Source organism: Chinchilla lanigera, unplaced genomic scaffold (genome assembly GCF_000276665.1).
Source record: "Chinchilla lanigera isolate Chin_1 unplaced genomic scaffold, ChiLan1.0 scaffold00040, whole genome shotgun sequence".
Lineage (NCBI taxonomy): Eukaryota > Metazoa > Chordata > Mammalia > Rodentia > Chinchillidae > Chinchilla > Chinchilla lanigera.
Genome location: NW_004955441.1, coordinates 13,495,521 through 13,508,397, shown reverse-complemented (window position 1 = coordinate 13,508,397; position 12,877 = coordinate 13,495,521). Strand labels below are relative to the sequence as shown.

The window sequence follows — 12,877 nt, the reverse complement described above, 5'->3', positions numbered from 1 at the left end:
AAAAAGATAGTCTTTGCATCCAGTCCTAGCCATTGTGAAGCCCACGGGCCGAATCATCTTGCCCATGCGCTGTTTAGTGTTTTGTTGTTATTGTTTTAAAATAGCTTTATTGGAATGTAACTGTTTCCCGTAAAATTCACCTGTTTAAAGTATATCATTCAGTGGTTTTTAGGATAGACACAGTTGCACAACTATCACCACAACCCTATTTTAGAGCATTTCATCACACCGAAAATAAACTGCCTTCTATTAGTCATCCCTTGTTCCCAACCTTCTCTCCCACTCTGCAGGTCAGGCAGCCACTCATACACTTTTCCTCTGTAGACCTTCCTATCCTGAGCACTTCGTCTGTGGTATTTTAAGTAGGATGAGAGCTGCAGACTCATCAGACATTTTAGGACTATCTCAAATGAAGTCCAGAAATGAAAGCAACAGAAGTCTCAGTGGAAACAAAGGTAATATAAAGATCAAAAGATAACTTTAAAATTCACGTTTTTTATATCCATTAAACATGAATAGAAGAAAGTCGAAGATAATATTCCGAGACCAACAAAGCTCCTGGAAAATAAAAATACAGTAGCATAGAAATAGAGACAAAATTGAAAAAAGAATCCCTTTGTCAGACAAAAAGAGTTACAGAAAATGAGTTAAAAGGTAAGGCAAACAGAAATTAATTCAGAATAGTAGTATTTCCAGCAAAAAGTAAGGAAAGCAAAATTCCTATGAAGTTTGGGTAGAAAAAGTCTTTAAATAAAAAGTTTCATGAATCAAAGGAACTTAAATTATAGATTAAAAGACCCATATATGTCCCACGTAAAGCAACAGGGGGTATAGCTCAGGGGTACAGCATTTGACTGTTTCCCACGTAATTGATGAATAGACGCTTCGAGACACAGTTTTGTGAAGTGTTGCCAGGACCCCAGGTGGTTGTGAATGCTTCCAGAGGTTAGGAAAAACCTTACCTGCACGGCCTGGGGAACCAGAATGGCGCTGAAGAGTACCTTTAAAATCTGAGGCAAAGTTACTTGCATCCATTACTGTTATTTTCATACTTAAAATATCTGTAAAAATCTATTTACCATGTACTGTTTCCTGGGAACCTATTGTGGAAAAGGGGAGCAGAGGAGAGGAGGGAGAGAAAGAGGGTCGGAGAGACAGAAACGAGTTCACCGCATGAGGGTGTGGGGACCTCCCAAGACAGCAGCGGTAAGCAGGCATCGCGTGGCCAGGTCAGGTTCAGGAGGGGAGGTACCTCCAAGAAGAAGGGAGGAGAAGAGAGCAAAAGCAAGTGTGCAGAGGTGCTGTCGAGATTCTTGGGGCATTCGAAAGTGATTCAGTGGTCGGTACATAAATAGCTGGAGTGGGAGGATGGGGCAGTTCTTCATATCCAAGGACAATTAAAATCATGTTTACTAAGAGAAAAGAAATGGAATTGTGGCTTACTGTGTGTTTCAGTCTGATTAGCTTTCTATAATTACAGTCATGAAGACACGGTGCTGTGCTATTCGACCAAAAGCTGGTGACGTACTACTGCAGGAAGGACAGACGGATAAGTGTGTATGTGGAGGCAGGTGCTTGTGAACAGAAGGTGCTAAATGTTCTGTAGTAAAAAGCAGAAAGCGAGGAACTCTTGAAAAACATCAGTACTTTAGTACGTTTTACACATTTGAGATAAAAAGGAAGAGCAGGAAGAGTTGAGAATGTGTCAGGTGCAGAAGCCAGGAGCAGGGGACAGAGGAGGGGACTATTATTAGTCTAACTGCAGTCCTTTGTAGCAAGGTATTGTGTGTGCTATTTTGATGCATATAAAACTTTTGGTTTAAGCCAGCCATGGTGATCCATGCATTCCTGTAGCCTGGGCACTTGGGGGAGTGAGATGGAAGGATTATGAATTTGAGGCCAGCCTGAGCTACATACCAAGGCCCTGTCTCAAGAAAAAGAAAAAAAAAGTGTTTTTTTTTAATTTTAAAAAGACAGGCTATAGAGTTTTCCTATTTTTTAAACTAGGCCTTAGTTCCACTTACTTCTGTTTTTCTTATGTGTAAGATCATAAGCATTCTTGGATACATCACATAATCAAAATAGAGGGCAGCCTCTTAAATGTTTGCACTTTTTTATTTTAATAGACATAAGCTGGCCAGAAGTGTGCTAAAACTGAAAAAATGAAAACATGTATCGTGTCCTGTAGTCCCACAAACCTGAAGCCCAGAGGTCAGATAAGATACGTATGTAAGTCTGGGAAAAAGCTCTGATCACGTAGCTGCCTGTTTAAAAAAACCTTTAGTGATTCATGTAATGTGACATTTAAGACTTTTAAATCCTAACCCTAAATCTACCACATTGACAATGGTTTCACACCCACTAAGATAATAAAAGATAACAACAAATGTTAGGAGGATGTGGGAAAGTTGGAGCCCTCATACACTACTGAGGGAAGGGTAGTCCAGTTGCTTTGGAACACAGTCTGCAGTTCCTGAAAGGTGAAGCATAGTTACCAGATGACCCAGCTGTTCCGCTGCTTGGTGTAATCCCAATAAATGGCAAGCGCAAGGTCGTGAGTTCAGTTCCTGGTACCGGAGAAAAACCAAAAAAAAAAAAAAAAAAAAAAAAAAAAAATGAAAGCACATGTCTACACAAAGGCTCGCACATGCATGTTTACAGCAGCCTTATTTATGCCAAGTTAAAGGAACTAGGCACAAAATGCCTTACGTTGTACAGTTCCATTTATATGTCATGTCCAGAATAGGTAAATCTATTGAGACAGAAACGAGTGTAGTGATTGCTTAGAGCTAGAGTTGGGGAAGAGAAATAGAGAGTGACTGTTAATGGGTGAAGAGTTTCTTTTTGGAGTGGTGAAAATGTTCTACAATTGACTGCAGGATGGTCAACCAACTATGCGGCAATGCTAAAAAACACTGAATTATGTATTTTAAGTGAGTGAATTGTATGGATTGAAAAAGATTTTCTAGGATAATTTTTTATTATATCCAGTGAAGCTGTTACTTCTAAAAAGTTCTTAGCTCTAACCTACTTTTCCAGCCTTATTTCCTATTCTTCCACTTGGCCCGCACCAGTATTACTTTCGTCTCTTGTCTACAATGCGGCTTTCTTTCCAGTATAAGGTCTAATACTACCTGTCTTTCAAATCCAGCTGAATTCTCTCCTCTTGCTTAAAACAGAATGTAACTGCCCAGAAGAAAGCCAGGGCGACTCCCAGCCTCTCCCATACTTTACGCCTCCTGTATTCAACACGGAAGACACGTGTGTTGGCTAGTCAGCATTTGTCTGCCATAGTCAAAAATTGTCATTATTTGTCCACATAGTAAAAAAATTACTGTAGAGCAGGGGCGGCAAAACTATGGCCTGCATTCCGCAGCTGGCTGTTTGTGTCACTGAAAACTCCGAAAGGTTCACCATCACTGCCCTAGAGAATCCATAAAGTTGCCTGAGCAATACTATTCTCTTTTTCCATTCAGTTTGGCTAGATTTTTTTCCTTCCATTATTGGAACAGGACTCTGTTCTGCTGAATTCTAGATGGAGAAATTGAACTAGCATTTATGTGTATTATATAAAACAAAAAGAATTGCGAAGCCCAGCAAATAATACAGTTTTGGGTGTACTGTACAGTACAGTGATTGGCTTTGCCCTCCACTTCTCAAAGAAACAAGCTGAGACTCCTGCCTCGTGCAGGTGGGACCGTGAGATGGACAGGTGATGGGTTTGGTTTATGAGCTAACTTTCATCATTTGGCATTTCTTTAATTCAGCATGCATTTTGTGTGTAATAATCGGGCAACTGGTAATGAAGGAAAATCATCTAACGTGTTTTTCCTTTTTGCTAGAAGATGCTTTTGTTTAACTTCACAGTGGCGTGACTGTTCATGTGTAAGTGGTTCAGTAGTAGGACCCCATTTATTGCACTGTGGCAGGCCCTTACTGGTAGGACCAGACACATGTTCCCCAGGACGAAGTATTCATACCATGAAGCTGAAACCAAGAATCCGCTAAGAGCGTGGCAGAATTACGACTTTCCAGCTGTTCACTTCCTTAAGATGTGCATTTAGTAAATAGTAATGGCAGGCATGGTCACTGAAGCTCTTGAAATACTTTGTTTTTGTTTTCTATCACTTCTTTGCCAAGTAACAGTTGATTTTGTTTAAATGAAATGTGCCATAAAAAAGACTAGTTTATTAAATGATGCCCCATCATATACTATTGTAGCTGTTAACAGAGGATATAAATACATATATATGCGTGTATAAATATATAAAATATGCAAATAACCTCCAAAACAAAATTGTACGTGTATTTGTACATGCATAAAATATTTCTGGGAGGAGATGTAATAACTTGGAAATAACAGTTTCTTTCTGGGAAAAGGAACCAGAAATTGATGTTAGGGAAGGACCAAGAATCGTCACTGCAAATACTCTTTTATCTTATTTGACTGTATTATGTGCATATGTTACTTTTCCAATGGAAATATATTTTCTTCATGGTACATATCTAAATGTCAACCTGAGATGTTAATTTTAAATGAGTAGAAAACGTGTAGCGTTAATTTGTGCTGTTGTTTGATTTTTAGCAGTTAAGATACAAACTACAGTGATTTGTATATTTGTGTTTTACAGAGTTACATCCATATGGGAGAACAGTCTCCAAATCACCACAATTTCTAGTTTTGTAGGAGCATGGCTTGGCGCGTTTCCTATTCCGTTAGATTGGGAAAGACCATGGCAGGTTGGTTTCAACTATTTAAAGCACTAAAATACCTGTTGAGACAGTATGACAAGGCCTGTGAAGCAAACTAATATACATATACTTTTTTTGTTCAGTTTAGGAAGAATACCAATTCCTGTGTAGTCTAGATGGTTTCTTATTTTGGGGTCTATCCCAGTGACATGGCATCCAGGTTGGCCTGCACTTACCTTCCAGCAGTATATTTTTCTACATGTATGAGTGAACAAACAGACTTATTTTGTGAATAAATATAGGAGTTTTTCTTAACTTTTGGACTGGAAGTTACACAGATTTTCTGTTTTTAACTTTCATATCCACTACTCACTGGTCTTACATTTATTTTTTTTTTTAATATGGTGGATGGCAGTTTTAATGTTGATCTTGACATATATTTAGAAAATATAGCAAAGTAATTTTAAAAATAGATGTACTATCAGAAAAAATTCACAAACCTCAGATTTTTCATTTGCTGTTACATTAAGATAAAGCCAATATGGTAGGTAAAACACGGTCAGATGAGTTTTTTTTTTCGTCTTCATTTAACAGAGGAAACCAATGCCTGGAAGATAGGTAACCTTGTTAAGGTCACAGAGCTGCTAGATGATGGATATATCTTTATCTTTTTTAAATGACTTTGTAGTATACTATTATATTGTTACTCTGTCGTTTAATACATTGATTATTGATCATTAGTAGTATTTTGCTGTACTAAAATACTGCTATGATAAGCATGTTTGAATCCATAGCTTAATGAATTTTTCTAATTATTTTCCTAGGGTTTTCTCTCCCAAACAGAATTATGGTATTAAAAAATAAATGTAGAGTTTTCTAAGTTAATGACCCACTTATTTCCTGTGATCCTTTTAAACATGGTATTTACTGGTGGAAAGACAGAATTAGTATATAGTTAACATTATGTTATTTAGATAATACTCACCTGCCCCTCTCTTGGGAGTTATTAGTGTAGCTATTACGTAGCTTTTTTTTCTTTCGCTTTTTATTTTCAGCAAAGGTTTTGAATAAGTTTTTGTTATTTTTTAAATTCTACACAGAACAAGAAATGAATGTGGCTCATGATGCTACTAGAATCTGCCACAGAAACAGTAAAAAGATAAGATGACATGGCATTTCTTAACAGTGGAGATTTTGCTAGAGAAAAATTTCATGAGAAAATAGTACTGTGTATACTTTATTATCTAAAATATAACATATATTAAGAAGAACTTTAGTTCTCTAATCCTTATAGTCCCATACAAATTTGGTTATGTTTATGGTAAACTTTGAGATTGTGATTTATTTTGTTTCTGTTCTATTCAGAGAAATAGTGTCTGGTGAAATAGTTGTACTTTCTTTAAAAACACATGTGCACACAGAACTGCCCCCCTCAAAAAAAAAAAAAAAACAACAAAAAGCTGTTACATGTTTTAACTCATTTTCTCTACTTCAAACTCAAATCTGACTTTGTATGAAGTTTCTGAGACCAAGATTAGTGATGTGAATTTATGAGAAAGTTCAAGCGTTTTTATAGTCTTTAAATCATCTCTTAGTAAAGTGCCTAGAAAGGCCCATTGAAATATATAATCCTTGTGAAAAAGTTTTTTTCACTTGACATGAATTTTAAGTGCTTTTAAGTAATGATGAAAAGATACGAAGCATCTTTACAGTTGGAGGAAGCCTTCACTTTCTAAAACGTAGCAAGGGGATTTGGTTAAAGAGAAAATAGTAGAGTAACTACCAGTACATCTTTGTTTTGTTTCATTTAATACTTGAAATTCATCTACCTTCACTGGACTGCAAAAAACCTTTGTTCATTATAATTTGGTTCTTTACCTGCTGTAACTAGTAGCTGATCAGTAAGTATCTGTTATTACTGTATGCAAAGCGGTTACTCTGGTAAGTATAACAGACACTTAAAATCACCTAGGACTAAAATTATTTCATAACAATAAAACTTAGAGGGCTGGGGATTTAGCTCAGTGACACAGTGCCTGCCTGGCAAGCGTGAGGTCGTGAGTTCAGTTCCCAGTACCAGGAAAACAAAACAAAACAAAACAAAACAGTAAAACTTAGCTTCGGATTCTGATTTAGATTCAGAGTTAATGTACCTTAAGTATTTTGTAAAACAGGTAACTATGAGCTTTTCATCTGGACAATGTCTTAAGTCTTTATCAAAACTGGGCTGGAATTTCATGTTACAAAAAATTTTGAGTGAGGTTAAGAAATGTTGGTTATTCTGAGCTAAGGAAATTGACTTGAAGTTTTTTGTTTTGTTTTATTTATTATTATTATTATTATTAATTTTGGAGATAGGATCTTGCTACATAGTTGAAGCTAGCCTTGAACTCACTATGTAGCCCAGGCAGGCCTCGAACTTGCAGCTGTCCTCCTGCCTCAGCCTCCCGAGCGCTGAGATTACAGGCATGCGCCACCATGCCCAGCCAACCATGAGGCTTTTAAGCCCATATGTTTTATTAATAGGTAGGGAGTTAACACGATGACTGTGAACTCTGGCATCAGATTACTTGGGCTTAGATCCTGGCTCCGCCACTTGCTAGTAAGGACTAAGTGCTAAAAGCCTTCTAAAATACTTACTGCCTGATACATAGTTACTGCTTAATTAATGGCACAGGCATTTATGACCTATAAAAGTAGTTTAATGACTATACTTTTAGCATTCAAAAAAAAGGCAAATTCCGTTGTTTACTGAGTCCTTCTGTGTTAGGGGCTGTGTTGTCTCAGTGTGTCACCTGACTCCCCAGCAGGCCTTCATTTGGGGGAGTAATGGATTACTGTATCGGTTTCTCCAGTATTTTATTGGACTAATTTAGGATACTTCGATTTCACATAATTTTCAGTGCTGTCTGACATTTCAGATGGCAACTGAAAGAACATGGCAGCATTTGTAGATCTGTGTGTGTATCAGGCTTGGGGCTTGGCACTGTCACAGAAGTAATTTAATCCAGACAGCTGCAGTGCACGGTTAGTTTCTGACCCCATTGTTACACACTAGAACAGTGATGGTGAACCTTGTAGAGTTTTCAGTGATACCAGAAGCCCGCTGCAGCATGGGTGCCATAGGTTCACCACCACTGCACTGGGAAGTCCAGGTACGGGAGGGAAGGACTACACATCCTGCTCAGCATTGCCTGGCTGGTAAGGGGAAGGCTTAGGATTCAACAAGAGCCCGCTACACTGTGATTCCCCTCGCTGCTGGATACTGAAACAGCTTTGCTTTTCTTTTTTTCCCCCAGTGGTCATAGCTTAGATCTCTTTGGAATAGCTGGAGTAGTTAAGCTGATTTCTGTCCTCTGGTTTTTTCTGGTTTTTGTCTTTTTGAGACAGAGTCTTACTATGCAGTTCAGGCTGGCCTTGAACTCACTTGTGTAGCATAGGCTGGTCTCGAACTCGCAACGATCCTCCTGCCTCTGTCCCCATGTTGTCGCCTCTAAATGCTGCAGCCACTCTATCTGTATTTTATACCATAATTTAATATATTTGTAGGAGGATATTTAAAGCTGATATATAACGCTTTTGTGCCTGAAACATCTCCATGTGCCTTTGAACTCTAGACTTTAATGCTGGTATCTCTGAGAGCAATTGAACCACATGAACAGGTCTCTTTTGGGATAGTTATTTTTTATAAGTTAAAAAGCAAAATGTACTTTAAACAAGTGAATTTGAAGGTTTTGAATTTTAGGTGCTGGAGATGGTCTTTGACACTATTTTAAATATTTGTATTTATGCCCACCAGATACCAGATAAATGAACATTGTTGTATTTAATAATATTTTTTCTCTCAGTTTTATCAGAAAATTTAATATTTTTGAGACATATGTTCCCTTTCTCGAGTCACAGATATCACAGATAAATTGTTCATAAACTGAAGCTAGAGATCATAGGATTATGACTAATTGAATTGCTGCAAAATGCTGGAGGGAGGGATAGAACAGATTATGGATTTGATTGAAGAGCTGCATGTTTTTAGGTTAATTGGTATTTCTCTTGCCAAAGGGATTATACTGTTCAAGACCAAAATAAAATATTAATTAGGATATGATTTATATGTTCCAAGCACTGGGAAAAAGCATAGTTAACTGACAGAAGCTGGTTTGCGATTTAAACAGTATGTTCCTTGTCGGGTGGTTGTGTTGCTAACTGTTAGCTCTGTGAGGACTTCCATGAAAGAGAGAATGCTGTTGTCCGGGTTAGCTCATTTACGGGAGTGTGGACAGGACCATTTAGTGTCACATGGAAAAGAACTCCAGACCAGTGACCACACACCACAGGCCAAATATCTTGTGTTCCCAGTCATAGCAGAGTGGTCAGAATATACAGGAATCGATGTGGATTTACAGGGAGAGCAGCTTCAAGCAGCTTCATCTGTGCCTGTATTCCTACCTCAGACAACAGTATTTGTTTTAGGAGTATCTCGAAAAACTCATCATTGCTCAAGACCAAGTTCAGAGGAAAATGTAAACGATCATTTAAAGCCCTTGGAAGGTCAGCTGGCCCTGAAAGACACATTCTGTCATTCCTGCAAAAGCACATTTGTGGTAAACATAATACAACATACATAATAAAAAGTAGCTTATGAGAGATTCAGAACTAGCTGCCTGTGTTTTATTTTCCTTTGTCGGAAAAGAGAAGCAGTAACCCAGTGGGCGGGAGTCACTGCAGGTGTTTCTAGGTGTTCTCCTCAGACAGGTCAGTCTCTCCATGTCACTGGTGGCATACACTCACTCCCACAGTGTAAGTAATTTAATTACATTGGAACACACATTTTTAAGGATTTATGCTGCAGCTGATTTAAAACCAAATCATTTAATCTTAGCTTACACCTTAGCTTCTTGATTTATAAGCTGGGCGTGGTGGCACATGCCTGTAATCCCAATATCGGGAAGCTGAGACAGGAGGATCACTGTGAGCTCAGGGCCATCCTGGGTTATGTAAGGAGACCCTGTCTCTAAAAAATAAGTAAAAATAAATAAACTGAATTTCTTGATTTATAGTAGGGGATCAGTAGTTTTGAATGAGACTCTTAAAGGTAACACGACAGGACAGAGTGGCATGCACACCTACAGGCCCAGCTACTTGGGAGGCTGAGGCAAGGTTTGAATCCAGAAGTTCAAGTCCAGCCTGGGCAACATAGCGAGACATTGTCTCAATAAAAATAAAAACAAAAAAACCATTCCAATTTTTTTCAGTGATTGGTTTAAAACCAGTATCTATACTAAATCTTGCTTTTTAAAATTTATGAACAATGACAGACAAAAGAAGGTAATACTTCTATTTCTGAAAAGAAACTCCAAATGGTTAGCATGGTGGCAGTATACTGTATAGCTCCTGAGAATTTTCTTTTGTAAATTGTATACTCCCCTCACAGTACATGTGAAGAACAGTATATATTAAAGATGATTGTATTACAAGGGTAAGGATACAGTTCCTACCACACAGTATAACATTACTCGTCAACTATTTTATTTCTTCTAAACTGCTGATTCTGTTTACTATCTAGAAGTGTCAGTTATCCAAGAAATACATTAGTATTCACATTAGTTTTTTCAAGCTAAGATATATAATATACAGAATACTAATACATGGTTCTCAAAGTTTTCATGTCAAATTTGAAAATATTCCTTCATCTAATATAACAGCCTGTATTTTTAAGTACAATTGGTACTGTTGTCTCTGCTTTGCAGATTGGGAAACTGAGGCTCAGATATTAAGTGATCTGGCGAAGATCATATGGCTGCACTGGCCCTGAAATTCAGGTCATTTTCACTCCCCTGCCCGAGCTGCTTCCAAGAAAAGTTTCTAAATAAAACACAATGTTATTTAAGAAAATAGCTGCATAGTTTTGTATAGTTACTTTTAAACTTTCTCAACATTCGAAACTAATTTGAAAAAATTATCATCTAATTTCAAATAAATGGTCATCATTATAGGAAGCCTGTAGCAGCTCGTCAGTGCCACAGTAATGCATATTAAAGCAGCTTTTATGTTCAATGATATTACAGATTTTAGAAGTTATTTGTATTATATATATAGTGTATTTTGAAGAAACCTGTAGAATATTTGTATTAGAATTTAGTAAAATACATCTCAACTGTTTACTTCTAAATTATGTAATTACAGACAAATACCATCTATATTAAGATTGATCCTTAAAATTTGGAGACCTAAAAGGTAAAGGGTCGCTATGAATAAAATACTTGTTATGGTTGAGTGATGCAAAAGTCCAGAGATGGGTTTCATAGGTCTCTGAACCCCTAAAATTACACGCAAGGACTATCTGAGGGTCACGTAACATCTGAGGCCAGAGGGAAACGTGAATTCGGTTAGGTACGACTTCTAAAAATATTTTTAAAGTGCTTGGAGGAGCAGAAGAGTTTGTACGTTTAGGACATGATGCTGCTGTGCGTTGTAATGGCAGCTTATTTCATATGTGCCTCTCAGGACTAGGAGCCAAGAGATACAGTCAGTGAAGAGTTCCAGTGCACTGGTCACGTGTGATATGCGCAGATACTGTTATGTGTGTGGTAAAGAATGCATGTTGCATTATTTGATCATTACACTTGGGTACATGGTATAGAAGTCCTCATTTTGCAGGTAAGGAAAACAAGGCACAGAAAGGTTAGTTGACTTGCCCAGGGCCACATACTTAGTAACCGGTAGAGCCAAGTCCCAAATCCAGTCTCTCTGGTATCAAAATTGGTGTTCCTTATCATTGTTCTGTACTACTCAGAATACGCTGTGAGAAATATCAAACACTTCCTAGTATGTCATTACGCTTTCCTTTCCTAAAATGTAGGCAGAGTTCAGTTCTGTAGCAGTGCCTGATCAGGAGAAAATAGTGTGGTTTTCAGGTGGGAATGTGTTTATAATTTTGAAATGTCTTTCATCCAGCCGTAGTGATTTATGTAACACAGAAAACATACAAAGTTTATGTATTGTGTACTTTTATTTTATTTATAAAGATAAAATTATTTTATTTCTGAGAGAAAAAAGTACTTGGTACTGGTATGATGTACCAGACCCCATTTTATGAAATGTAAAATTTTTTATCACTGCTATTTTAAGAGAAAATCAATCATCTTTTGGTTTAAGGGATAAAAAATACATAATAAAGAACCATGTGATTTAAACAAAGGACAGTAATGGTGCCCTCAGCAGGCTATTTTAGCCACTCAAATTTCAAACAGGTTTTTCTAAGGCTAGTAATTTTACCATCTTACATGGATGAGCTGTCTCTTCTATTTAGTGATCACAAAACAAAAAAATATTTAGTTGGGCACGGTGGTACATGCCTGTCATCCCAGCTGCTCAGGAGGCTGAGGCAGAACAATAGCATTTGAGGCCAGCAGCCCGGGAAGCTTGGCAAAATCCTATCTCAAGAGGTATAAGGAAGAAAAAGAAAACAATTTAAAGAAACTAGGTTAAAAGAAGATTGTCATTCGGTAGCAACAACTTGTGAATTAACATCCTTTATATGAAAGTCTTTCTTCTCAGTGTCCTGTTTTCCTTAAACAAAATAACTATATTCATCCATCTCACATTACCACGGTTTGGAGAAATACTTGTAGCGATGCAGCTGAACTGTGTAGTGTGTACACATAGAGGTCTCTTTTGAAATCCTGTTTGGGCATGAAGAATGCGAAATAGAAGTATCTCTGTATGTGAAACAAGCAGTTTTAAGTAGAAAACTTTAAGATCTAATTATGAAAATAAATGATTGTGCTAGAATGATCTGATGGGTCATGTGAATTGCTGCCATGGTGTAAACTTTTAAAGCAATTACAGGAAAGGCAGACCTTGCTTAGGAGTGGTTCTCGCTGAGCAACCTCCCGTAACTACCCCTTGCCCTATCCCTGTCTGGGTCTACAAAAATCAGGACAATTGCTCTTAGACAATAAGAAGTTTTAATAAAGGACTGCGTTCACAATTAAGGAATATTTATTTCAGGAAGATCGAGCAGGTACTCTGCTAAGTTCAAAACCAGTGAACATTTTAATTTGCTGATGGTGCCATGGATTTCTTGGGCTTTACCTAATAATCACATGTTCTAAGCCTTAACCTTTCCGTTAGGCAAAACTTTCAAACTAGTGTTGATTTCATTTTTGGCATTCTATTGGAGGTG

At 37.5% G+C, this 12,877-nt stretch overlaps 1 protein-coding gene across 3 annotated transcripts in view; it reads left to right on the top strand.

The window, feature by feature from the left end:
* Nucleotides 1-12,877, top strand: part of Pigf (phosphatidylinositol glycan anchor biosynthesis, class F) — a 33,248-nt gene that overhangs the window by 17,184 nt on the left and 3,187 nt on the right. For all 3 annotated transcript variants that reach the window (XR_262076.2, XM_005390976.2, XM_005390977.2), the window contains exon 5: nucleotides 4,632-4,740. Coding sequence is in view for 2 of the 3 variants with exons in the window: in XM_005390976.2 (XP_005391033.1) it covers nucleotides 4,632-4,740 (109 nt within the window). In the remaining variant the exon portion in view is untranslated. The remainder of the gene's footprint in view (nucleotides 1-4,631; nucleotides 4,741-12,877) is intronic.